This window comes from Lissotriton vulgaris, chromosome 5 (assembly GCF_964263255.1).
Source record: "Lissotriton vulgaris chromosome 5, aLisVul1.2, whole genome shotgun sequence".
Classification (NCBI taxonomy): domain Eukaryota; kingdom Metazoa; phylum Chordata; class Amphibia; order Caudata; family Salamandridae; genus Lissotriton; species Lissotriton vulgaris.
In genome coordinates, this window is record NC_141693.1 from 178,863,459 (window position 1) to 178,890,855 (window position 27,397).

At 43.0% G+C, this 27,397-nt stretch overlaps 1 protein-coding gene across 1 annotated transcript in view; it reads right to left on the reverse strand.

Moving 5' to 3' along the window:
* The window catches only part of TMEM268 (transmembrane protein 268), a 99,349-nt gene that overhangs the window by 22,957 nt on the left and 48,995 nt on the right, over window positions 1–27,397 (reverse strand). The window contains exons 5-6 of the mRNA XM_086919997.1: window positions 13,774–13,884; window positions 10,595–10,675 (exon numbers count right to left, since the gene is read on the reverse strand). Coding sequence (XP_086776123.1) covers window positions 10,595–10,675; window positions 13,774–13,884 — 192 coding nt within the window. The remainder of the gene's footprint in view (window positions 1–10,594; window positions 10,676–13,773; window positions 13,885–27,397) is intronic.

Sequence of the window (27,397 nt, forward strand, 5' to 3'; positions counted from 1 at the left end):
CCGCCCCCTCCACCACCGGTTGACGGAGCCGATGAGTCCTGAAAGGAACGAGGAGAGCGTTGGTCAGATGCCTGATATCTGTCAGGCGATTTAATCGTAGCGCGATCGCGCAATTCATAAACGCGCTCTGACTGCGCAGGTTGTGAAGGCGCCGGACTCGAAACCTGTGTCTGTTGTTGTTGTTGCTTACCCTGATTCTGCTTTTTAGGCCAATTTTGTTTTTTGGACTTGGGCTGTCCACCTGTTTCCGAAGACTGTCCCTGGGGCTGCTTCTTTTCTTTTTCAAGAAAAACCTTTGCACCCTTAGAATTGCGGCCAACCATTTTATAAGCCGCCACAATAATTCTTGCCAGCTGACGGGGTTTCTCGGCATCGGGAATTAACGCCAGACCATTGGCCACCTGAAAGTTCACTGCATCCCCTTTTACATTGGCAAGGATAATACCGCAAACTGTCTCAAATGAACCGTTCAGGCGCATACCCAACTCAACCGCCGACTCAGGTCCGTGATCATCCTGAACACGTTTGAGGATCGCAGACAGGTTCGACACTGACGGTGTGCCAAAGCACCTCGAGTAAACCGCTGCAAAAGTCTTACCCCATGTCTCACAGTCAGCAAGTTCCGGTGCCAAATCTTTCGGTAAACTAAGCGTAAGAATCCGGTGCTTTTCACTCGGAGTCGTATTAGGAAACACAGCCTCCAGCTGGTCGAATTTCTCGGCAAGCCAGTAAGGAAAATCATCCTTATTGTCTGGCTTTCTGCCCATAACGGAATTCACCAAGACAGGACTGATTTTCAAACCAGCCTGTTCTGCCCGAAGCTGCGCACCTGCGGGGGCTGCGCCATGAATATTACGACCAATGTAATGTACAAGCGCTCTAATCACTCCAACCGCGACCTCATGAAGACGCCGCAGGTCAGCTACACTACAAGTGGTGCGATTAGGATGAGGAGTAAATCCACCCAAAGCGGGCCAATTTGTGCCCGGAATGGATAAAGGACCTAACCTCGGAGCCGTTAAAGAATGGGGTAGGACGCCACCAAACCAAACTCCGTGCTGCCAAGCATCGATAGGTACTTCCAGTGCCCTGTACGGAGCATAAGCCGCCGGTACAGCCGAGGCAGTGTATGAATGATAGACACCCGAATTAGCGTCCATTTCCGGAAATGTCACCCAGGAATAAAACAATTCGTACGGGTACGCATGTTCCGCACTCACCACTAGAACCACAGCCAAGCCTTCCGCAGGTACATTATATGCCCGCAAGTGGTCGCGAACCGCGACTCGGCTATGCTGCGCAATTTCCACGGCCATGTTAGCACTGGAAGTGTAAAGAGACAAAGAACAGTTTGTAGCACAACTGGGTAGTAAGTCAAAGAAACCGTTTATAGAAAAATTCAAGCTTGAAAAGACCTATTTCAAAAATAGGTAGGTTTTTCCGACACCACCGTTTACCGGAAACGGGAATGAAGGTGTTAAGGTTTGAATGATAAACTACTCGAGTGTCATGAAATACGGCCAACCAATCCGTTGGGCGCCATGTAGCAGGGTTTCCGTTCTCCCACAGAACTGTGCATAGAGATCTAGAACCTCAGTGAGTTAGGATGATCCAAAAACTCATCTCAGTGTCAGAAATCTCCTTACCTAGCTAGCTACAGTGTCTCATGGATCATTATGGAATGATCCATGTCTTAGACAAACCAGAACATGATCTTTAGAATACCTCAGGAGTCGTGGAACACATGAACACTCTTTCGTTATATAATCATTTCAAATCAAAACTGAGAGTCAAAGAACACAAGTGCAAGTTTGAAATATTTATTATTCAAAGCAAAGTTCTAAAACGCAGTATCTTGTATAATACCAAAATGCACATTATAAAAATCAGAGTCAGCAGCATAGTCACTAATCCATAGTAAGCAAAAGGTGCTAGCATGTTATAATGCAATTTCTATAGAAATCTATATCACCTATATTTCGCGCACCCTATCTAGCATATTATATTATATCTAAGAAGGTCTCATTTGGGCTTTAGCAGGGCGGCCCCATACCTCTCAATGTCAGTAGGAGCAGTTCACATCAACAGCTACCAGCTCTCTTCATGCGCAGCACCAAGTGTCTACGTTCATTCCGTGTAACTCTATCTTAAACCCGCGTAGAGCCCAAAATGTTGGCATCAACATTATTTGTGTTATGTCTAATGTGGTGCGAGGATCAAGCCTCCCAGCAACCTTGTGTTAGGTTAATTTTAGAGTGTGCAGCTCTCAGTGTGCAGACAGTTGTACCAAGTGTACCAGGCAAAGCTGATAGCATAGAAATAACATATTATTCTCAAATAAACCACCTCACCGCTTCTAGGGTGAAGGCGACAACAACAAGTATGTGTCGTGTGCAAAACTGAAGCCGAAGGAAAAAAGGCTGTTTAAACATGTAATGCACTCATGCTAACTTAACGCAATATATGTAACGAAGTATCCATATGACAACCCTTAAACATAGAGCTGGATCCATAGTAAGGTTTGCAACAGGGCAGATGCATATCCAATTTCTCCTGCTCTAGAGATATACAGGGCCCAGGCGTGTGGGGCAGCTCTATGTGAGGCTTCATTCTGGGGCTGCTGAAACCTTTACCAGCTTGATAGAACCGAAAATGCCCTTATCAAATCCTTGCTGAGGCTAACGAAAAACACCCCACTTCAGACGTTTGTTCTAAATCTCAGAAAATCTCAGAAGCAGCCTCTTTAAAACCAATATTATATTGGATTAGGATCTGGACGACAGAGGATCTAGCCCTGTATAAAGACCACCCCCAGGAGATAGTGGCCAATCACTCAGCATCCATGATTCCTTGGGTCACCCATGTGAAAACCTTGTTGACCAGGCTTGGGTCAGAATATTGGCAATAACCCCCCCCTCTCCATCCCTAAATTTGCCAGATAAACAGTCAACAGTCCTTCTGTAATGCTGTTATTTGTAACAGAATCCCGGCTATAGCCTCTGGTAGTTTAAATGTGCACAAAAGTTCGAGGAACTTATGGATGTTGTGACTGCAGTGGCGTAGCTGGGGGGCGGGGTGCCCAGGCGGCATCATTTTTGAGGTGGCTGCGCGGGGCGGCACTGTCTGGAGGCCCGTTGCGGCCGCGGCGGCCTAGAACTTCTTTGACGTGACCAGACCCGGGTGACCTGCTTCAGCTTCGGTAACTCACTGCAGGCTGCCGCTGCATGCACAGTGCACACAGACGCGGGACTTAGTTTTGGCAATTTAATTGCAAGTCCCGCGTTTGCAGTGTGTGGCTGTGCCTGCCTGCAGCAGTTACCGCAGGTCAGGAGTGCAGGCTGCAGTGCAATGCGGCCCGATAGTCACGTCCCGCTCCGAGTCCAGACAGTCGCTCCGACCGTTGTTGGCCCCGCCCCACCCCAGCCTCACTCGGAGTTCAGGGAGATTATTTATTGATGACGGCTTCCAAGCTGGGTAGTCGAGAACTCCTCGAGCGGGAATAGGGGAAGAGGAGCATCTCATACTCGCAGGAGAAAAAAAGACAGCGCAAAAGAGGGCGCGAGAAGTTGAAGTAGAGAAGCACGAGACTGCAGTAAGAATGGCACACTCAGATCAGACTGTCCTCTTGCTGTTACTGGCCATCGCTACAGCCTGTAAGTTCTTCAGCTGTTGCTTGTACAACATTGGAAAGCACACCATTTAGAATTCAGCCTCCTGCTAGTTTCTTTCCTCCTCTTTTACTGTTGTTTATATCAAAGTGCAAGTTTTTAAAATTTGGTTTCTGTTAAGCACAATCCGTTTGAGTGAATCATCTTTTCTGTTCCTAATTGCTGGCCTCAGATTATTACATATATGCGATAGTGTGATGTTTAAAGCCAGGAATGTTGAACATCAGACGAATAGCTATGGGAATGGAAATGTACAATTCGGGAGTGTGGGACACTGGGACAGCAGAGCGTTGGGAAACCATTCAGCCAAAAGCCTATGTAGATATGTGAGATATTGGAGTTTTCGGGGGCCATTTTGCAGGGTGGGGCAGGGGTCATTTTGCTTTATGCCACTGGTGTGTGGGAGTCTTGTACAGACTTGAAATGGGCAGATCGGTTGACACTAGATGCCACAGTGTCACACACATCCAAGTAATGGGAAAACAAGGTAAGATTAACAGCCTTATACATTGGGAGGAGATGTAGCTTAATGGCCAGAGCTGCAGATTTAGAATTTTGGGAACCAGGTGCGTGTCTTGGCATTGGTTTAATATCCTGCAAATCTGGGGAAATCACTTAATCTCTCCTAGCCTACAAGAATGGATGCCATGATGCTGCACACAAGTACATCATGACTCCGTAGATTAATACCACAAGACCACAGATAGACAGAGTGACACTGCAGATGGTCACTGTGGGTCTTTAAGGGTTTCCATCGTCTTTGCGAATTCATGCATCATTTGTCCTGGGCTGGCTGTTGTCTTGCTTGCTTTGCTATAAGTGTACCTTTCATAGTGCATATTCGTTGTCAGATCGAACTTCTTGGGGAGTGCGTCATTTGCCATCTGTTATGTGGCTACTTCCTCCTTTGGGAACTTCTTGAATACCCCTTTGACCTGATCTCCTGCTAAGTATTATAGATATTTGATTATCTTTGTGTCATTTCTTCCAGTGCGTCGATGAAGTAATCAAATGTTTGTTTTGATGATCGAATCGGATTACCTGGTGCTAATGTTTTGCTTCTTTGTCATGCTTAAGGATGGGGAGGTTGGCCTTCCTGTCTTGTAACGTAATGTTTACTGGGGCGGGCCTGTTGGTTTGCATATCTTGATCATCTTTACCTGTGTGCTTTTATTCCCCTGGCCTTTTTCAATTTTGCTGCATGGCGTTTTGTGGTTACTCGCCCTGGCTATTCTGCCTAGTGTGCCTTTTGTACTGCCAGTCACCGTGTATTCAACTGTGTAGCCTTTGACCGTGTCATGTATGTGCATGTAGCTTGCATGATTAGCAGCAATACTACGTGTCTCTCGGACATCTTTCAAGTGCTCACCGTCCTTTTTTCCCAACACCCCCACAGCCCCCAAGGGGCGGCAATCTGAGGGATAGCCAGGGCGCCACAAGCTCTAGCTACGCCCCTGTGTGACTGCCCTACACACTAGAGCCCTGTTTATTAAGTTAAGGCTGGGAACCTTGCCAATTGCTTTGTTCACTTCCTGATGGAGCAAAAACAATGGTATTCCAAACAACCCATGTCCTATGGGTTGTCAAATTTGGAAAACGAACAACATGTTTAATTTTTTTTGCCATGCATAAGCAAACTAGCATGCTCCCTGGATTGTGCCTCTCGTTGGCTCCTCGTGATTGGTAACCGTCTCAGAGCCCGGAGAATCTGCAAGTCAGAGAGCAGGTGTACCATTTTATATTCAGTCTCCAATTTTATATGTGCAATTTTCATATATAAGAGACAAGGTTGGGTCAACCATCTCACTTCATGGGCGAACTCTAATGACCTAATATTTTAAGGATTTTGGAGACCTTTTATTACATGAACCTGCATTTTATGTTTACCCTCATTAGATAGTGCTTGAGCACCCCCGATCCAATGAGCACTGCTAGATACCACTGTCGTGTCGGCACAGCGCATGCTCTTAGAGCTTATTTTTATTTTTAGTTATTTTTCTGAGGTTTCTGCCCCTAAGGATATTGTAACAGCACAGAGGAACTCTAAAGTGTCCTATTGAAAACAGATGCTTTGTGATTTTAACTTATCTTAAATTACTTGTTTAAGATGATTTGTGTATTTAGCTTAGGTCAATGTCTCAGAGTGGAGGCACTTTTCTGTGTTTTATTGCATGCAGATGTATCATGATTTTTAGGTCTCTCCTACGCATTGCGCAAGCACTGCTTTGGAGACCTTTTGGAATTGCTCTAGGCTATTCTTGAAACTCGTGCATGTTTTGCACTGTTTCCTATCAGTCCTCGTGCATGTCTGGTGTTTACCTTGTGGGATCAAGCAGCAGCGCCATCTGCTAGCAATTCTTTCGCCTGCTGATGCAAGGTAAACGCCAGACATGCCCTCAGCATCTACAGGCTCAGGCATGCAGAGGCCATATGTTTTTATTTAGCGTGGCCTTAGCGCGATCGCTTTCACTTTCACAGTCGCGTCGTAATACAAGTAAGTGTATTTATTTATCTGCAGGGGATTACGTCTGAATGGGCCACTTGTTTAGTAATGAAAAGTAGTGCTTTCCGAAAAATGAGGAAGTACTTGGTCTGGGACGGAAACTGAGCCACTTCTGGGGTAAATGACTTTAGCAGGCTTTCTCCAAAATGTCAACGCTTTTGTGGGGCAGCTGCCCAGCGTTTCTTTCATGTGCAGATTGCGCTTGCAGCTCGCAGGAGGTAAGGTTCCCGCGCATATCCGACCTGTTTCTGGTGAGGTGAAGTACACGCTTTCACTGGAAATGAGTGGGTCTATGGTGCGCACATGCCTGGACATGAATTGGAGAGGCGCTGTGAGGTGACGGAACAGTGTGTACCTGTCTGGGCATGGGTGGTGTGGCCGAGGTACGGTGGCTATGACGTGTTGTTTAAAACAAATATACCGGTCAGGATCACTGAAAAAGCCTCTCTTTTGAGAGCTTCGCACATACTGATTTGTATATGCCAGTTTCTTTTGACCTTGCCAAGTACACCCCAATGCCGCTGATTTTAAAAACAGCAAAGACCAGCAATTGGCCCTTTCCACTGTGAGTCTGAGCACAGTTGCAGGCCGGAACACGTTTAGACGAAGCAATCCAAACTTTCGTGGGGCAGTCTCCAAATTATGGCCGATCCAGGACACGTTATTTATTGCTTTGTGTTTTGTTTTAATCAATAGTTTGTTATTTAAGTTTTTAAGTATAACCGTAAAGACTGGCACAAAGCACACGCAAACCAAAGCATCTAGGTAATACTACGGTAGACGCTGTTATCATAGGTGTGAATAATTGGTGAGTGGACAGGCTCAGGATGTCTCCTCTGGGCACAGGCAGCACCTTCTGCAGTTCCAGCTCTTTTGTTCCGAAATGTGATCAAATGGCCGAAGCATCTGTGTTAGGACACAGAGTGCAGTTACTGCTGGGTACCTGATACAAGGGTGGGTGCACGCGTGTCTCCCCCTAAGGGTGCTGGGCCTGTCACTGACAAGGTGCACGAAGCAAGTGTTCGCACTGCATGCACTGCATGGGTGCGCTGTCCCATAACGTCTCTGCTTATTTGCTTTTGTTTTTTTCTTGTGCTTCAGGTGCTAATGCAGTGAAACCACCTGTCATCCTGCTCCTATCACTCACCGCTGGAAATACTGCACGCAGTAGGATTTCAGGAAATGCTACCCCTTGCACTGTGGGTGATAGCCAGGAAATACATTATAATATTATCACGATGTCCAACGCGTGTCTTGGCGGCTCACCCAACCCCTCTCCCCCTCCTCTGACCAATTAATCTCTCTTCCCACTCTCACTGGGTAGGTAGAACCAGGACCGTTTTGTAATGCTTGCCATCCCAGAGGACCAAACTGTGCAGTGCAGGTCGCATTTTATTTAGCTGCTAGATTGGGACCTACAGGAATACTGTACAATGTCTCTCTCAACATTGTACACATTTGGTAGCAGCACTAACACAATGAGTTCAGCACCTGAGAAGTCCTGGATCATGGCCAACCTGACATTAGAGGTCCTCTTTTCTCTACATGGGACAGCAAGTGAGCGGCAGCTGGGTGGTTACGCTTCAAGTACCAGGCAGATAAAAAAGAAATCTCACTTGTTCAATACCTCTGTGAAGTTTATAAATTCATTTCCATTACAGAATTAGGTAAAGCACAGCATAATTATTCTGTTTTATTTTTAGTTATTTATAGAATTGCGCTAAGTATTTAAAATAATGTATTCTGTGCATACGAGCTCCAGAAAAATGACAGCTAAATAGCGTGTAATGTCACCTAAAGTGCGCAATAAGCAATAACGGCTTTAAAAAACAAGCATTAGCATAGCCAATAGGTCTCGCCTTTGGGACCTTATAAGTTTTTAACCATGCAAAAGTTAATGTTGTTGCACCAAGGATTTTGTGCTGCATAACTAAATACGTATAAGGTACCAAAAGCGAGACCTATTCGCTATGCCAATGCTTGTTACTCATTCTAATTTATCTGTACTGCAATGAACTGCATGTTTGGTATTCACAATGTAATGTACATTTTACTGACATCTTCTATATGGTACTTTTATGGTTCCCTGAACCAAAAAAAGTTGTTTTTAAACTTTGAACTTGAATCAAACAACGAGGGTAATGACCAAAAGTTGTCAATACCAGAACCCGAATCATCTGAAGCTTACATCTCTGAGTCTCTGAGTATGCTGTGCTAATCTGGGATGTCCTTTATGGGACACCCTTGTCTCACAGGGGGCGGTGGCAGCAATAATAGCGCCCCACACAGATGGAGGCTGATGGTGGTGGATCTTAAATGCAGAAGTGGTAAAGGAGAGTTTCCATCCAAGGTTTGAGAGATGTGAATAGACCAAAGTTGTCATCTTTCAAAATCCTCTAGGGGAAAGAGGAGAGCAGGACCGCATACTACTGTGTCCAAGGAAGTAGTTTATTAACAGGTTTTTCAGCCCAGATGGACCAATCAAGGGTCTGTACTACTGAGGTGAAGTCATGAATACCAAAACATCGCATTGGCTGTGCACCTTCCTGTATCACCTATGTGCCATTAAAATAAAAAGCAGCGCTGGACAGTTTTAATAACTTGAGTTATTCTGTTTATTTTCTAGGTGCAGCCCTTTATGCACCGGCCTGATGATCTCTCCTTTACAAAGAACATCCTATATGGAGCAGGACTGGGACATGGCAGCTGAAGAGGAGTTAGAACCAAAATGAGCTTCTTGTCATAGGGACTTGAAAGAAGGACACACACAGGAGGAGTCTAATCTGTATCCCCTTTCCCGTGCCACTCCTGGGAATTGAGAAAGTTTCTAATCCACAAAAATGCTCTGAGAAAGAAAAGTTCAAGAGTCCTTATTATAATAAAATATACATGCGCCCCTGCACCATCATGGAAGGATAAGCCTGACCCCATCATGCAACACTTGACAGAGACCACTGTGCCTTGATAGACTGAACCCAATGGTGCACCAAAGCCTCCAGTGCAATATTTGCTTTGCTTCCCAAATTACCTTCAACTCATGGGAGAGAACATCCCTTAACCCGTTTACTGCGGCCCCATTTTTCCCGTAGTGCGGCACTTCCGCAAAACGGGCGGGGCCGCGTCGGCCGTTGGCCGACGGCAGCACTGGGGAGGTAGTGCTGCCGTCGGCCAGGAAGGGGTTAACTATTGTTTGACATCCTGATCTGGCCTGAACAAATTAGTGGGTACTGCTGGACATATCTTCAACCTATCATTTGTGGAAGTAGCTGATATAGGTTATAAATATTGCAATCTGCCCTCTGTTTTTTACTATGATGTAGGAAGAGTAGTTGTGTGACTCAGTGGTTTAACCATCCCACCAGCAGGCTCAGTGATGCTGATTTCCAAACAAAACCGTGGCTATGCAGCTAGGCTTCCGCTGTACCAGAGGCTCGTCTTAAAATGGAGGCAAAAATCTCTTGCTCGGTTCTTTACAGACCTTGTCCCGGTGGTTGCGTATATAGGATAATCTTGCACCCAGTAGTTGTTCCACAGGAAAGACATACACAAATGATGAAGTCACATGCTGCTTGTGCCACTTTGCACATGGCTTCAAGACAGAGTGCTGCAACAGAGGGTAGTGAAAGCTTAAAAAGGAATAGAAAAGAGAATAGCAGCAAGAAATCCAACAGTGCGGATACGCTGAGCATGGCAGAAACAAGTTAAATTCAAGACACACTGGAAAAAAGAATTAATTGAGAAGGGTGCCTACCAAGAGAAAGTAAGAAAGGTAACCACACACCCAAGCACTGTAATGACAGCACACAGCTCTTATTTGACTTTTTTGACAATAGTTTTTGCTTCCAGAGCAAGGTGGACAGGGACAGCGAAAGATAAGAATCTAAGGGTGCTAATGCACGCCTAGCAAGATGGAGCAGAGTAAAAAAATATGGACACAGTATTTCACCAAATGAAACTAGAACAATTCAATTGAGAGCTTCCTACGCGAACTGCAGAGCTATATTCCACAGCCTCCCCATGACTTTACTTGGCAAGCAAAGCACAGCAGGAGTGTTTTCATCAGTTTGGCATTGGAGGTGCATTGACCTGTGGCCTGCTGCTTGTTCAGATACCACCTAATTAGCAGCTGTTATGAGGCATCACAGGTTGACTCGCTTCCCAGAACACAAGCTGCCTCCCGGCCACAGCGGGCTGTGCAAGCACTCCCACCAGGAAACATGGGTTTCATCTCCTCTCAACACAACCTCCTCCTGGAAATAGGCAGGCTCCCTGCACTAGCAGACAACCAGCAGCGAAGCAGATGATTCACACCTCATTGACCCTTACAATGTTTTAATTGGTTAGAATTTGGGTCGTGTCATGTTCCGTGCACCCCGAAATCCCCACGGGCGCGTCTGCGGAGACGCCACAGAGCCAGGCTTACCGTTCGCTCTCGCTTCATGTCGTCGAGGCGCTGGGATAAGGTCCGGAGGCATCTCCTGGGATCGAAGTGAACAAACCACAGCTGAGAGGGAGAATGGTAAAGGATCATAAAATGCCAAGCTGCCTTCCATCCGTCACATCTCTGACGTGGTGTACATGCTCAAGGCTCTTGTAAAGTGCTGGGATTGTATAACCACTGCAGTCAGTGGCCAGAAGATGTATTGATAATCTCACAGTGCTGAGGGTGGACCCCTTGATGAAAGGCATGCACACACAAAACTTGGGGTGGGGGATGGGGTGGAGGGCACAGAAGGGGGGAGGGTATACTACCAATAGACGAACTTGTAAACATTGTGATACAAAAATATTGCAGTGTAAATATTAATTGTAAAAATATTGTTTAGCTATGTGTAAATAGGAAAGTATATTCAATATACTAAATACATATATGGACCTGGATGATATATATCTATGTGTGTGTGTATATATATATATATATATATATATATATATATATATATATATATATATATATATATATATATATATATATATATGTGTATATATATATATATATATATATATATATATATATATATATACACACATATATATACATATATATATATATATACATATATATATATATATATATATACATATATATATATATATATATATATATATATATATATATAAAATATATCTTGAAGGTGCATAGATGTGGAGTTAACAACAGTATATCTATACTTAATTGTGTGCACTTACTTCATGAGATTTTGAGTTCGTATTTTGGCTCTGATGTTATTGGCTGCAGTGTGATATTTTTTAAGCTGAGAATGTAAAAGAGAGCCAAAGGAAGGTGCCTTCATTAACCACTTCCCCGCGGGGCTAATTCCCCAGCGTTGCAGGGTTATGGGGGCCGTGCGCGGTGCCGCGGTGCTCGTGACAAGCTCAGCTCATCATGCCGCACAGTGGAGCTGTGCTCATGACGAGCTGAGCTCGTCACGACTCCACCCACTCAATGGAACGCCCCGGACAGGAGGGAAATTATCCCCACCTGGGCGTTCCGTGGCAGTTATGACGAGCTCAGCTCGTAATGAGCACAGCTCCACTGTGCCGAAGGAGTTAATGATAACTGAGGCAATATTGAGAGAAGGGACTTTACGGATTGTTGCACTGGCCTTGATGAACGCCGACTGGGCTCTGTGGTTAACAGATGGCAAGAACGCTTATTGCCTTTCTAACAAGGCTGTTTTGTGGGAGCATGTAATGATGGCGCTAATGAAGTGCAGAGTTCCAAACTTGACTGTGGGGAAATAATTGACCTTGGTAAAAGATACAACATGTAGGAATGGCATCACTGGAGTAAATTCTAATCAGATTAGTCCACTAAATTAGAGACAGGAAAAGTCAAACCCAATGTCCCAAAGGTAGGAAGAATTAGGCAATTCTACCTTCTCTGGGAGGGGGAGTTAGACATGAAAGGGAATAAATGGATTATTTCACCGTTCTGTGTTGTGTGTACAGTTGAGATCAAAGACTTTGGTGCAGGGAATATTTGTGTGCTTTAATCTGGCAATATAAAGTTTATGCAAGGGTTAGTTGGACGGAATAACAAGTTCCTCAACAACGCCTACCTTAACAACGAGGTCTTAACCACAAATTGCTTTACCACGATTTTTCATGGTAAAAGATTGCTTGGTAAACGCCTATCTATTTACCTCCCCCTTATCTCTCCTGTCAGTCCTGAGTACACCCCAGCCACCTATGAACTACCACAAACCCCTCCCACCCCCTAAAAACTAACCTAAACCCCCCACCCCCTAAAAACTAACCCGAACCCCTCCCACCCCTAAAAACTAACACAAACCCCCCAACCTCCTAGAAATTAACCCAAACCCCTCCCACCCCGTAAAAACTAACTCAAAAACCCTTCCACCTCCTAAAAACTAACACAAACTCCCACACCCTGAAAAACTAACACAAACCTCCCCAAACTCCTAGAAACTACCCCGAACCACTCCCATCCCCTAAAAACTAACCCGAACCCCCACCCCCTAAAAAAAACCACAACCCCCACCTCCTAAAAAGAAACACAAATCCCTCCCACCCCATAAAACTAACATGAACCCCCATCCCCTAAAAACTAACCCGAACACCTCCCACCCCTAAAAACTGACACAAAACCCCCCAACCTCCTAGAAATTAACCGGAACCCCTTCCACCCCTAAAAACTAACACAAGCCCCTCCCACCCCCTAAAAACTAATACAATTCCCCCACCCCATAAAAACTAGCACAAACCCCTCCCACCCCCTAAAAACTAACATGAACCCCCACCTCTTAAAAATTACCCCGAACCCCTCCCACCCCCTTAAAGCTAACACAAACCCCACAACCCCCTAACCCCTATTACCTGTCCTAACCCTGTCCGATGATCCTTTCAACTCCACCAATCGCGAACACTAGACCGACTTAGCCTTAACCACGTGCATGCGTGGTTAAGGCTAAGTCGTTGTTCGGGCAAGTTGTTGTTCAGGATGTTTCCCCACGAGGTGATGAAACATGAATTGTTTTCTCGTAGCATTAGTGAGTGTTTGGTTTGTTCCACAGCACTAAAAACAATGAGGTACTAGTGTGCATCATTTAATTTTATGACTTGCAGTGGTCTGAAGTTTTTCTATGTTGTGTGGGTGTACACTTTGTCTACTCCTGGATTTTTGTGTGCAGTCTAGTAATTGTAGTTTTTCTTTCACCTTCCTGCATTTAAGATCATCTGCGCCGCAACGTTTAGACAAAACCAAGACTGAATGAGCTACTCAAGACAATTTCAGATCCTTCGATTTGCTATAACTACCTACGCAACTACTGAAGCCAATAGCAGGCTTCTGCATAATATCTGACTGCCCATAGAGGAAGAGGCAAACAGTAAGAGCCTGCATTGCTTTAGGGCCCTGAAGGCCACTATTCGCAGAGTTATCCTCTATTCTCCGGGATGACTTATGTCACTTCTTTCACATTGGCGGCTCCACCTGATTTGGGCAATTTACCCCTTTGTTGGTGAATTTGCTCTCACCTTCTGTTCGTGGATGGCTGGATGACCATTGGCCCCCTCCACACAAATCGGAGCTCAGTGGCTCCTAGAGCCCTCCCCAGACTGAACTGGGCAAAAGGATACTTTCAAGGTGTTTCTGTAGTTCCGCATTCCGTCGGTGACCCCAATAAGCACATGGTGTTTCAGGAAACTGTCGTTGGCGGCAGCCAGCCTCACGTCGGTGTTTACATTTATCTATTAACAAAACAAGATAGCTGTGAGTAGCATATAGATCATAAATAACAAAAATGGGCTTACCCAAGACAATAAATGTGACCACATGCAAACTGCCTGGATCCCATTCATTAGTGTCTTCCTGACAGCTGTCATTCTGGGATATACATAACTGAGATCTATAACCATAATGAAGAATTAGTCAAACAAATGAACCAGGTCAAATATTTTTTCTCCGATGACGACATTCTATCCAATGATGTGTGTTTTTATGACGGAAGACCCTTATTTCCTTGCCTTATCTGTCTCTCTCCCTTGTGCTGGCTGCCAGACCCTCTCTGTTCAGATTCTTGCTAAATCCAGTACCACGGTAGTACTTAGGTCAGAAGCATGGGCCCATATCATCAGTGGAGTGGCAAGGTCAGGTGGTACCCGGTGGGAACATTTCTTGTCACACCCGGCTTGACAACATGGCAAAAATATGTGTTTAAAACACATACTTTTGCCATTGTGTCACCCCCTTCAGTGATGACACCCAGGGCGGCCCGCACCCACTGCAATCCCCTTCCTACGCCACTGCATATCATGAACATGTTCTGAGCCGGCACACTGGCAGAGCGTGGAGATGTGTGCCTGCTTGTTCCAGACTGCTTACCTTGCATGTACTAACTTCGCGACACTGCGGGTTGGAGGAGAAGATGGTGAAGGCACAGCTCAGAAATGCAGAGCTCTGGTTGTTTCTGCTCCTGTGACATCTACAGCTACAGTGTTACCGTGAAGGTACATGTGCCATAAACCATTCGATTTCAGAGAAAATAGGCAACCACCCAGGATACTTGCCAACATTTTGCAACTGTGATATTATTTATTTGCTTTTCACTACTAGGGGATAACTAGCAATTAGGGGGCTCATTTTTGAGGCTGTGCGTAACTTTTACGCCACCGGTGCGTCACTTTTTGTGACGCACCAGTGGCATAATAAATGCGCCTTGTTGCGCCATATTTACAAAGTGACGCATCCAGGTAGATCCGTCACTCTGTAAACCCCTGCGCTACATTATACCTGGGCCAGGTATAATGTATGCAATGGGGGCATATTGACACAAGAAAGGGTCGTAGAAGTGACACAGTGAAATCTATGAGATATCACTGCGTCACTTCTAGGACGCTGTTGCGCCAAAATCTTGCACCTGCCTCACAGCAGGCGTAAGACTGACGCAGGCCCTTTCACATGGGGCTTGCCCCATGTGAAAGGACGCATTGCTGGAGTTGCGTCACTTTAGTGACACACTTTCACGCAGCGATGCGTCATTTCTCATAAATGAGGACCTAAAATGTTTTTCTTTTTGTGAATTACGATTTTTGTAATTGCATAACTATTGAAAATTACTGATATTGCTTTTATAAAATTGTAGAGGACTGTATTTTAAAGGGATGAAATATTGCATAAACTGTGAATAATGTTATTTTTATAGAACTTGCTTTGATGAGACTGTAGTGTATGACCTGTATACATCACTAAACATAGTATACAGAGTATTTATTAAATGTAATAAAGGAAACATTTTGCATTAAGCAGGGTTCAGGGTATAGATAGCTGTGTGGATGATAAATATATGAAGGTTTTGCTCTAAAAAGATGAGTTTATAGACGTGAGAGTATGAGTGTGCTCACAAGAGGGATCTGTTGCTGTTTTTATAAACATTGAGCCCGCTCCCATTTGGAAGAGGGTACCTACCCCGTTGTGCATTGGGTTTGTTGGCTTGCATTGCTACCAGCTGGGCTCTTTAGCAGTGTGCATGCGCAGAACATGATTAGAATGTGGTTCCAGGAGCGATCCTATGAACACCTTTACTGCCCATGTGCAATGGCCAAGGGGTCCATGCACCTATTTATGCCAGAAAGTCCAGATATCAACTCTACAAATTTAGGACATTATCGGAAACACAGTCCCCCCTTTTTTCAGAGGTGCTGTCTGAAGCTGATGCCTTACTTCACAGATTTTTAGAGCTATTTTGTTGCAGGAGATTGAAAATGTTTGGCTTCTCAAGATTACCGAGAAAGCTGATGGCAGTTCCCAGTTGTATTCGTAGTTGGCAATTGGCTCTATTATCCTTCTATGCCATCATTGTTTTTTGTGATTTTATTATTCAGCAAATAATTTTTGTCATCTCAAAAAATGTTGCTTATTCACTGCAGTCAATCAAGAAAGTTCTTCATTTGTCAATGTTTTGGAAAAAGCCTTGCAGAGAGCCTTTTTCTCTTTATGTATCCCCACATCACTGGGCAAGGGAATGCCTGCAGTGGCATTGTTGTATCCCACCCCTCAACAATAAAGTTTTGCAAACACCATGAAACAAACACGAATAGAAAATGGCAAAAGGCTAGCAGCCAACACCAGAACTATTGGCTTTCACATTGCTTGTTTTTGGATGTTCTTGACATGAATAACTGCTTAAGAGACAGAAAACTGCGCATTGCTGATTAGTTCAGAAGAGGAAGCCACCTTCCTTCATGGCTCATGCTTGCAAACGATTAATCCCACAGTCTTTGGCTCACTTTGTTCCTCTCCAGACCCTAGTGAAAAGTTATTTTGGAACAATGACCGAACATAAGGCACCAAAACGGACAAATTAAGAATATAGTTAATGTTTCGTCACGTATAATGTTAGAAAGCTTTGCCTTTAGCTTAGACAGTAGCTCCTGCTTCTATAAGTTTTTGGAGATTCAATGCTTATTGAAATAGTGGCATGTGAAAGAAGTAAATCAAGCCCTGTATGGATGCTATCCCCCGTATACGTACCTGCCTAGGTTTTGGATTACCAGTAAAAGCTGTTCTCCCCAGCCATATCAACATTTTTAAGTAAACATACTTATTTGGACATCAGCTGATATTCTGACAGTCCAGGAATGTATTGTTGTTGTATCAGAGTAGAACCCAGCATCAAATAGTATTCATACAGCTTTGCGCCTTTACATTCTATGCTGGAATGGAGCCTGTGCAGTAGCAGCCAGGAGTGTCCTTATCAAGCTTGGGGAGATTCTCAAAAGTAAACATCCAGTTATTCCAGCAAATGTAATATAGCATTTGAGTCCAAAATGATCACCAGACTCTTTAACCAGTTATTTTTACAAGATTCCTCATCATAACATAACAAACCACCACCTTCCTCTTGATTGCAACCAATTAGGACTTTAGTTTTTACAACAGACTATTTAAGGTTCCTACAGAGGATGGGAATTATGAATAGTAATAATGTGTGATCAGACATAACAAGGAGAAGGAAAGAGAACCAGTCGGGCGTTGGTTGTAGTTTTAGAAGTGAGACTCGTAAACAAAAAGATTGAACACGGGAGCCCCCCTAGGAGGCAGAGTGGTACCTTCTATGTGCATGCCCATAAAATAGAGGGCAAACAATTAAAAACATCCCCCCTCTTTCTGCCATAGACTGAAACCTAGCTAGAACAAGATTCAGTTGTTTCCTGAAATGAACATACAAAAGCAACAATTTATTGCAGTCTGGAGTACATGAAAAATATTTTGCCCACAATTCGCTGGTTTATTTATCAGTTTATTTGAAGATGGCACCGCTTATTTGGAGTGACGGTTAAAGCTGACAGTTTTTGTATTTATTTTCGTTCTTTTCAATTTCATGCTTTTTAATTCTTACAGCCCTTCGTGTTTAATTTCCCAATCGTTCTCCCAGTCTAATTACTTCAATTCCATGTTATTTTACTGTGATTTCTCCAAAGAGCTGAGTGCAACGAGAGATACAGCGATTTGTAATGAAACTAAACAGTTGATGCTCAGTAGTTTGATGTCACGGAGGAAGGGGTTCTGAAAGTCGTTCTTAAGGGAGGTGAGTTTCCAAAGGAACACAGATTATGGTGCAACAAGGAAAACATTGTACCCATGTAAGTTTTAAAAGAGATTGGAGCGCATTATGTACACATGTGCAGAAGTGAATTTCGGTGGGTGGAGGGATAGGCCACCTGGGGAGTTTGGAAACAGCAGCCCTGAGAAGAGCATTCATCATAAGCAGCCATTGCAGAGAGATAAGATATAAGGGCAAGGCCACCTATGGATTTAAGGACAACTGGAAAATATTGTTGTAGTATCAAGGAGAGTGTAGAGAAACAGGATTATACCAAATAATACAGTAAAGAGGGAGTGTAAAAAGGAGATAAATAATGGCATAACATATTTATTTTAGGAAGTAAACAGGTTCATAGGTTGTTCAACTGTGAAATTTAGTATTTTGACGGAGACAGGGTAGTTCGAGAAGGATTGATTGTGTTACAAGTGAGGACATTTCTGATATTACAAGTATTGCACAGTTGGTAAAGACAAATGTAGGAATGTGGGAGAGAGCATACGTGTCAGAAAAAGCTCACCAACTCACAAGGGTAAAAAAGGCAGTTTGACTCCTGCATATTCAAAATAGCAAAATACTCAAGGCTATTACCACATCTAGACTAGATTACTAAAATTCCCTCGCTTTGGTCATTCCCAAGAAATGTCAACACAATTTTTTAATAAAGATCAGGATGCCACAGTCACTCAGGCCACATATTATCCATATTACATAAACAACACTTCAATCCGGTCAAAGTAAGAATAACATTGAAAGTTCAAGGAGCCTTTTGAAAAATTGGTCCTTATAGCAAAGTCAGGTAATCCTACCCAAGACAGCCCTTCACTCAGCGACTCTATCTCAGGATATATCAGGATGCACTCCTTTCCATTGGAAAGGCCAAGGCTGGACTGGGAGCTAAAAGTAGCCCAATGCAAAACATTTTACAAACTAGTCCCTAGCAAATCTCTCCCTCTCCTTTCGTCTTTCCTCTTGCTCTCGCCTAAAACTTCATCTGTGCCTAATGTAATAATTTAGAGGAGCTGGCAAAAAGTAGCAGTTCCATCAGTGGCAACCTGCCTTCAAAAAAGAGCCCCCAAAGACTCTTTTCCACAGGAAAATGCCCTACGGAAAGCATGGGCAATCCGCCAGTAAGAAAGACCGAGTTAAGAGACAAGTCAAAGAGAGAGTTAGAAGCTAGACTTGTAGAAATACTCACCTGTCACCTCTAGAGAGTTTCAACATATCCAAGAATAATTTAAAGATGCTTCTCTTTCAGGAATGCTATAGCTATCATCTGAATGCCAATATCTTGGTTCCAGTCCTACGATTCTACAGTGGGAGTGGTACTTGTTTTTTGAATATTCTGTGCGCCACAAGTTGTACCATCGTCATCCACATCAAATGTGTTCAGCATTTCTCTGAACAGCCTTTTGTTGGCAAAAACAGTATATAAATAAATCGATGACTGTGATGAAGGTAGATTGCCGAAACACATTGTCGAGCTGTAAAGTGATGATCAGATGGACCAAATGGTGATGGAATTAATATTTTGTTTACTGGCACCCTGAAGTGAGCGTGAACTTCTTATCATTTTCTAAATATAAAAAATGCATTCACTTGGCCTCCAACAGTGTTAACCTAGACTTTCCCAAGATCAGATGTGTAATTTGTTCAGTATCGAGTATGTTAATTTTCCTAATAAACTCTCTAACAAGTAGAAAAGAGGGGCTATTTTTTGGTAAACAATGCACCATAAATAGCCATGGCATGTAAACCAACCTCTACAGGACAATGTTGGTGTAGCGATGGAGGAAATCTTAGGAAAATGACTGAGGTACAATAAAGAATGCATCTCAATTTTCTTGGCCATCAATCTACTGAGTGATATTTATGTCATTTGTCTCTGGTCATGTAGTTTTGTAACCACAAATTAAATGCACTGACCAGTAGAAAGGCAATGCATGGCAGGAGGGGCAGATCTTGCTTGGGGTACAAAAGGATGATGCTTCGCTTACAAATTTGAGCAGCTATGTTACTTATGATGAGTTGAAACCCAGACTGGAAAAGTTCCAAATCTCAGGAAACATCTAGCTAAATATTACTTACCCATTACCCATCCACAAAGTAGGCTAGGATATAAACATCCTCAGGCAGCTAATGGCTGATTTTCTAAAGAGTTTTATGTAGGTCATATTGTAAATATTATTTGCCTTCAAAACTTATTGTTACAACAGTGGGGTCTAGCTCCACCCAGAGGAGTATTTCTCCTTCACTTCGTGCTGTTGGATGTCTGATGTATCATTCCACCTCCTATGGAGTGTTAACATAATGGTGCATGAGAACTATTTCCCATCTCATAAATGCTCTGAATCATCGTACGTTAAATTATTTATCTCAAATTATGCTTTGTACACAGAAAGCAAACCTTTTTTTCTCCACATAAACGCCAGACCAATTGGCTTTGTCAATGCTTTTTTAAATCTTTAGGGAAGCATGCAACGAGTAGTAGTGGATACATTGTGAAACTTCATCTATACTAACCACTACCCGAAATGTTTTTAAACTGTATAAAATTTTTAGCACTTCATAAACAGTTCAAAGTTCAAATAAATGAGAAGAGACCTAAACAAGTGGGTGTTTGTGTTAGAAATTCAAAGCAACACTTGCCCAGGAGTGGAAGAAATTCCTAATAAAAAGAGTGTCGTTGGAAAATAAGTGTAGTTGTATTCTTCTCCCAGTGCCCCCTGCTACCCTCTCTTCCCTGCCACAATTTGTTTCCGGACGGATGGTCTGTGCTAATTATATTTCCCGGGCAATGGAGCGAATATCCAATAATGGGCTTTGGCTAAATAGCTTGGCAAGTATGAATGTACACCTGTCTTGGCTCTAAACATTTTACATACAGAGTTTACACTACTTTAATATCCTATCTTTAAACATACGAGAACCTCATCAGGATGGCTTAGGAGTAGGGCTCCTGGTTTTATTGCATATTTTTATATTTATCAAAATTTATAAAACTGTTTAAGCCTCAAAAGGAGGATTTCTCTGCATTTGTAATACCCTTTCATGTCAATCTGTCCACTGTTGGACTGGCAGTCATGACATGACAGAAACCACTTGGAATCAATAACAAAACAACTTCATTTCCCTTTCTATTAATATATAAAAATTAAATTAATGGTTTTATATGTCTATATTTAGCTGTAAAAAGCCAAAAAAATGAAAAATGGAACCTTGCTTAGGAAGTCCAAATCTGATATCGCGCTATCAAAAAATATTTGTGACGTGCTTAGCTCATTAGCATTTGTTAATTCTACTAGTATCCATTGTGTTTTATGTTTTTTTTTAATACTGCTGCATTCATGGGTTTACATTTACACTAGAAAGTATATACTATAAAGGGGCTTCTAAAAGCACAAAGTGAAGATTTCTCCCAATGAAAAAAGATGGGTAAAAATGTTGTCTTGCATTTACAGTAGAATTTGTTGTGTGAAAAATATCAATGGAATTTAGCACAGCATGTTTGGACCTAGCAGTCTGTAGTAGGATGGAGGTGGAGCATACACACTCCTGTCTGAAATATAATATATCCGTAGTCAGAAGCCTCCTTCAACTACTGACTTTGGATCGTAATTAGGGTGTGCAGAACCTACCCTTGCTGCATCCATCTGTTCACCACAAAACAAAAAGCTGAAAATATATTCTATTTATATGAGAAATTGCGATTAATCGGTTGAAGGGAAGCTTGCATAGACTGGCTGGGAAAGACCTGTAAGTCACTTATTGTCTGAGAAATCTATTTCACTAGATGACTCCGCGTCACACATCTGGACAGTGGTGGCACCATTTGCCCACAGCAGCAAGCACTTGGTCTGATACTAAGAATCAATCAATCAAGTAGGACTTATAAAGGGCGTCTGCTTCACCCATGAAGGTCTCAAGGTGCTGTGGCATCATGCTGCCTGTACCTATTGGTTTGAACACCCAGGTCTTGAGATCCGTCCTGAACTGCTGGAGTGATGGTGGGGCTCTGAGGGGGAGGGTGTTCCAAGTCTTAGCCGCCAAGTGGGAGAAGGAGCAACTTCCACTTTTTGCTGGGCAGAAGTGTTCGGTGGCCGCTAGGGAGAGGGCTCTGGAATGAAGCTCCCTGGTGGGGTAGTGAAAGTTCATAGAATCAGGTGCTATGTGTCTCAATACAAAATCCTGCAGAGCTGGCATTGAGAACTGACCTGCAATTAAGGCAGCCCAAAATCATGACTGATAACACTGACAAAAACTGAGGCTTTTGCCCAAATGCCACTTGTGAGGCGGCTAAGGCAAATCTCCCCATACAACACTGGCTCTTGGAGCCAGTTCACCAAATTATTGGTGGAACCAAGGTCATGTGCTCATCTTCTTCAAATTCAGATGATTCCTTATTCAATGAACATGCGGGAAGCCTGCACTGTAAATGCCAATGCAGTAATAATACTTCTGTTTGAGGTATGTAAAGAAAGCATCTGATGTTTCTGCCTGAACTGTACTGGCTCTGTGCTAGTGAGGAAATTTGGCACTTTTAACTGCTGATGCCAATGTGGTGTTGAACTCATGCGGAACACAGGTGGGTGGTTTCTGAACGGTGGTGGGGAGTGGTTGTTCTCGGGTGACTTATTGGTGGGCTTTTGAGGGCGCCTTGAGTACATGGACAGATGTCGGCTATATTGCTTTTAGTCTGTCTTCAGTGCACATTGTGCCTCTCTCCTCCTGGCAGGCAGATGCGCTTTGTCAAGTCAGACATTTGTGTGTATGTTCTCCACTGCCTTGGGGACCTGGGAGGGACGTCTGTTCTGGAGCACTGGAGCAGCTCCCTCTGTAGGGCATGTGCTCAGTGGGAAAGTTATTTTTTACTCTAATGAGTGCACCCCATAAAGATCAATCGAAGATGACTGCCTACATTATTTCTATCATGCATGCTTTCAAATCCAAGATGTCACCTTTACTTTGCTGTCTTCTGTTTCCTGTTCTTACAAAGCAAATGCAATGCAAATGACAACCTTTACAGTTTTTCTGATGGACTCATCACCCTCTTGCTGTTATTTTGTGTCCCTTGTCCCTTCCATTAGCTATCATTTCAACATTGATCTTTTATCATTTTGATTCCATTCATCACTGTGGTTCATTTGGTGCTGTCGGTTGTAGTAGGAAATATTGTATCCCAAATATAGAAGAGACTATCATTACCACCATATCTAGGGACAAATTATCGAAAGGTAAGTGCACAGAGGTGGGCAAGGATTTACTATTTACCCTGTAACTGTCCTGCATCTGTGAGAAAAGGCTGAAGTGCTCATATATGTTATGTTTCTGTTTGTTTGCAGAGGATATAATCATTTCCAAATATTGTGCTGCACCTGTTTAATGTGCATGAATTAATACTGCTATTTGCCCATTCTGCATAGTGTGCGCTGCGTTGGTAACAAAGAACCGATGCAGGAACGACTAGGCCAATCAATGGATGGTATATCGGCATGGCAGCACATCTGGGAGCTCTGGACTTTCCCACCGGGGTAAGACTTTGTTATTCGCGGGCACAGCAGCACCCACAGTGGTTTGAATATGGCGGACTACAACTACAAGGATTGCAACTTTGCACACGCCCACGCCCTTTGGGGCGGAACATTTAATATGCGGATGTGGTTTGCTTTTACTATGTAGTGGCTTGCCCGCGCAGCGAGGAATTCCCACTGCTCATCAAGCGGGCCCGCAGCATCTTCATTCTGGAGGCAACCCTTCTTTTTTAATATTTATATATATATATATATATATATATCTTTAGGTCACTTGATGAAGGATCAGTAAATCCTTTAGTGCTTTCTGAAGGTCGGAAAAAGATCTTTCGCTAAATCTGCTGTGGGAATTGCGAACTTCAGTTTGTTTTTTAAAGGGAACATTTATATTTTCACGCCAAAGCCCTATTCTGGACCACTTACAAAATCCTTTTTTCTAACACTCGCTTCCCCACCTTTAAATTATTTGTATTGCTCTTCTTTCTTCTATCCTTCCACAAAACAACTGCAAATGGATGACTTAAGATAGTTATGGTGTGGGTCACTTCTCTTTACAATGCAGTTCAAACATTGCTTTTCTATTGGAATACATAGGACAAAACTAATATTTGAACTGAAAGATTTCAAAGATGTAACCTTTGACTGTCTGTCATCTCACTTGCACACTATACCACATCCTTATAGGCTTCTCTCATGGCAACAATGCCTTCACTGCCATCAGCTTTCACATCAGCCCAGCCCCTTAAGAACTTTTTTGGAATTATAACATGCCTCAAACATGAGAAATTTGCAAATCACACGACTTACCAGCAATCATTTCTTTTGGTGGAAAGTCTGGTTAACCAGTTACAAATGTTTTCCACTGGATCCTGTTAGTAACGCTTCCAGTTCTTATTTTGTAAAAAAAAATTGCGCTGAGAAATGTTTTGCTCAGAAGTGCACAGTGGCACAATCTAATGATGGGGTGCGAATACCAAGGCTGGATGTGTTGATTCTATCTCATGCCTCTTACACCTAATATCAGACACTCCTTGACCCTTTATCTCAGTATTTCAGGTTCTTTTTCATACCTACTTTCCATCTTTCTCACTTTTTTTTTCAGTCTTCCGAGTACTCCTTCTTTCTACATATGTGTTTTTCTCTCTCAAATTCTAATGGGAAAAAATAAGTGGACGTCCTCAAAAAGGAGTGCTGGCGGCGTGGTCCCCACTGGAAACCACTAGCTTAAATTAAGCATTGGTAGCATCAGTTCTTTGATACATGTCTTGAACTGTTATCACGAAAATTCGAGCTGATTCCATTTCCATCATGGAACTGGTTTTTGGTGCCTAGTGTTGTGCAGTGGATTTTTTGCTTTAAGTATTTTAAACAGCAACACTTTTCCTGTCTTTGCTGCTGGATTCACATGGTTCAATGTCTAAAAACTGTTACAGCTCAACTGCATCTCGCAGAAATCACTTGCTACTGGCCAGCTACATAGGTCGTCCCACTTATTCGAATTTGTAATTTCAGGAGTTAGCGCTCGACACCCAGTGGCATAACGTATAATGTTGTGGTCCCCTGCAGACCTTGAAGAGCTTCCCCTTACACTCCCATATCTCACAGATATTCTTGACCTTGGGCTCAATGGGGGACCCTTGATGGGTTGGGGATCCCCCAAGAGGTTGGTGGCCCACCCGCACCACATCGGCAGCAGGGTCTTGCGTTACGCCTCTGTTGACAACTGCAATCATTTTACCAGGAAAGAGTAGGCATTGTTTTTCTATATTAAAAGAAGCAGAAGTTTATTTTTGTATCCAATGAAGAGCAATCAATCTCTCTCCAAGTCTGCCTTTTGATTACTTTAGTTAACATATTGATAAAGCGCTTTCTCGCGAGACCGGTATTGGTGCGTGGCACAGTGAAAAAGACAATGAGATTGCTGTCTCTTTGCAATAGAACCGAACGGTTAGAAACAAAGCAGGATTGATGAATCCTATAGCACAACTCCTTGCTTTATCCCTGATAATGGATGGATCCTCCATCCATCATCAGGGATGGGCAAGAATAGATGAGCCGGGCAGAGAGAGAATTGTTAGAAAAAAGGGACGGGGAAAAGTCGATAGATACAACCAAAGGCATGCATCATTAGAGACAGGATAAAGCAGGTTGATATAGGAAATAGAGAGAGTATTCCTAGAAGGTAGGGAAGGGGTTAAAACTATTGTTAAAGCAGTAGTCAGTTCATCATCAAGGGTAAGATAGAGCAGAACGAGCCAGGCAAGTTGAAGATGAAGAGTCAGCACAGAAGAATAGGTGGGAGGGAAGCAAGGGGAGAGAAACATATTAATTTATGTATCTAATAATGTATGTATTTATTTATTTGGGTGTGTATATATGCATCTATTTATTTATTAACCAGTGTATGTATTTATTTAAAATAAATGTATATAAGAATTTATCTCGTTTTTATCAAAGTATTTTTTATTTAACTATTTATTTATTTATTTTTAACTTATTGCTTTTTATAGAGCAAAGACTTGACACAAATAGTGTAAGAGAACTTTAAAGGTAGGACAAATATACTATTGAATCAATGCTTTCGCACTCCCACCTTTCCACTAATGACAACCAAGACCTTTTCCCCTGCCAGGGATTTCTTATTCATCTAAGCTTGACAATATTGACAAACATGACACAGAAATTCTGAAAACCTATATTTCACCCTTTTTGTTACCCGTTTGGCGAAGCCTTCTGTATTCCAAAGCTTATGGAGACCAGGACTTTAAGGTAGGAGGGACTCAGACCCAGTTCTAATTAAAAAACGACCTATATTAATGTCTTTAACTTTACAAGCAAAACCACTGATTGATTTCTGAACAAGAAATGTAAAAAAAAAAAATCTATGTCTGTGATTTAGTTCCTGTTTATATTTCACCTTTAAGTTAATCCTGGTATTTCCAGGATGTTGCGTTTCCATAAAAAAAACTGTGCAGCATATTATGCTTCTATAGAGTTGCCTTCAGGTGAATATTACAGGCCACGATTGAGCGCTCCCGAATTGTGATTGAGGGCACTGGAGATGAGGCTGAAAGAAGTGTGAGATTCTCACAATGCCTGTCAGTGGGTCGGAAAGGTGTTCACAATATGTGGTCATTCAAATCTTGGCCTCTCTACTAGTGCACAGAGCAATGGTCATGTATTCCGGTTGCAATTGTGATTCTGTGCAAATGAGTGTGAATGAGGTACCCAGTCATCAAAATATTGGTGAGATGAAAGAAAAAGATAATACCATGCTTACAAAAGTGGGTGCATTGTGTGATTGGGGGGTAGAGAAGGAGAAGTGAGAAAGTCCATCCAAAGTTCAGGGAGGCACCAAAATATTGATCGAGTGGCACACTATGGAGCTCACAAATATTTAGCTTATATGTTTAAGCTACACACAGACACACATAAATAGCCATGTTCTGTTTGGACCCCCCCCCTCCGCCCACACCTTTTTCATCCCAGTGAAAGCCCTGATGGAGACCTCTTTTAGAGCTTCGAGTGTGCTCAGCAGCTGCAGAGCAGTGATTTATAATGCTCTAAGGGAGACACAATTTATAATATCCATCATTTAATGGAGCCCGACACAAAGCAAGAGTTGGTACTTAATCAAACTATGTATAATTGACAGCTTTATTAGAGTGACAAACGCTTCTCTCAACCTGAGACCGACCTTAGATGTTGTGCGCTTGCAGAAGCTCGGGGAGCTCATGGTACAGGCCTAGAGGGGCCTTTGAAGCGGAAGCATCATTTACTTCCCTACTCCCCTGTGAGCATCCCAGCTCGCATTAGCACAGCCCACAATGCACAGCACTTTACTCTAAATGTGCACTACTCGCCCACTGCGCAGTCCAGCTCGCCTTTGGAGGTTCATAGCCATTCTAGGTTTGCAAGGCCACCTCTTCAGCCCCCTCAGTTTCTTAGGGTTCAGATAAAGTAGCATGCAGCAATATTACTTGTGGCTTCCGGCAGTCCCAAGTGCATGTGATCTAGACGTCTTGCCTTCACCTGACACTTAGGTAATTGAATAGGACTTCATGTTTGTATTTCTATCTTCACCTCCTACTAAATGTTGGTCATATCCTTATTTATCCCCACCTCAAG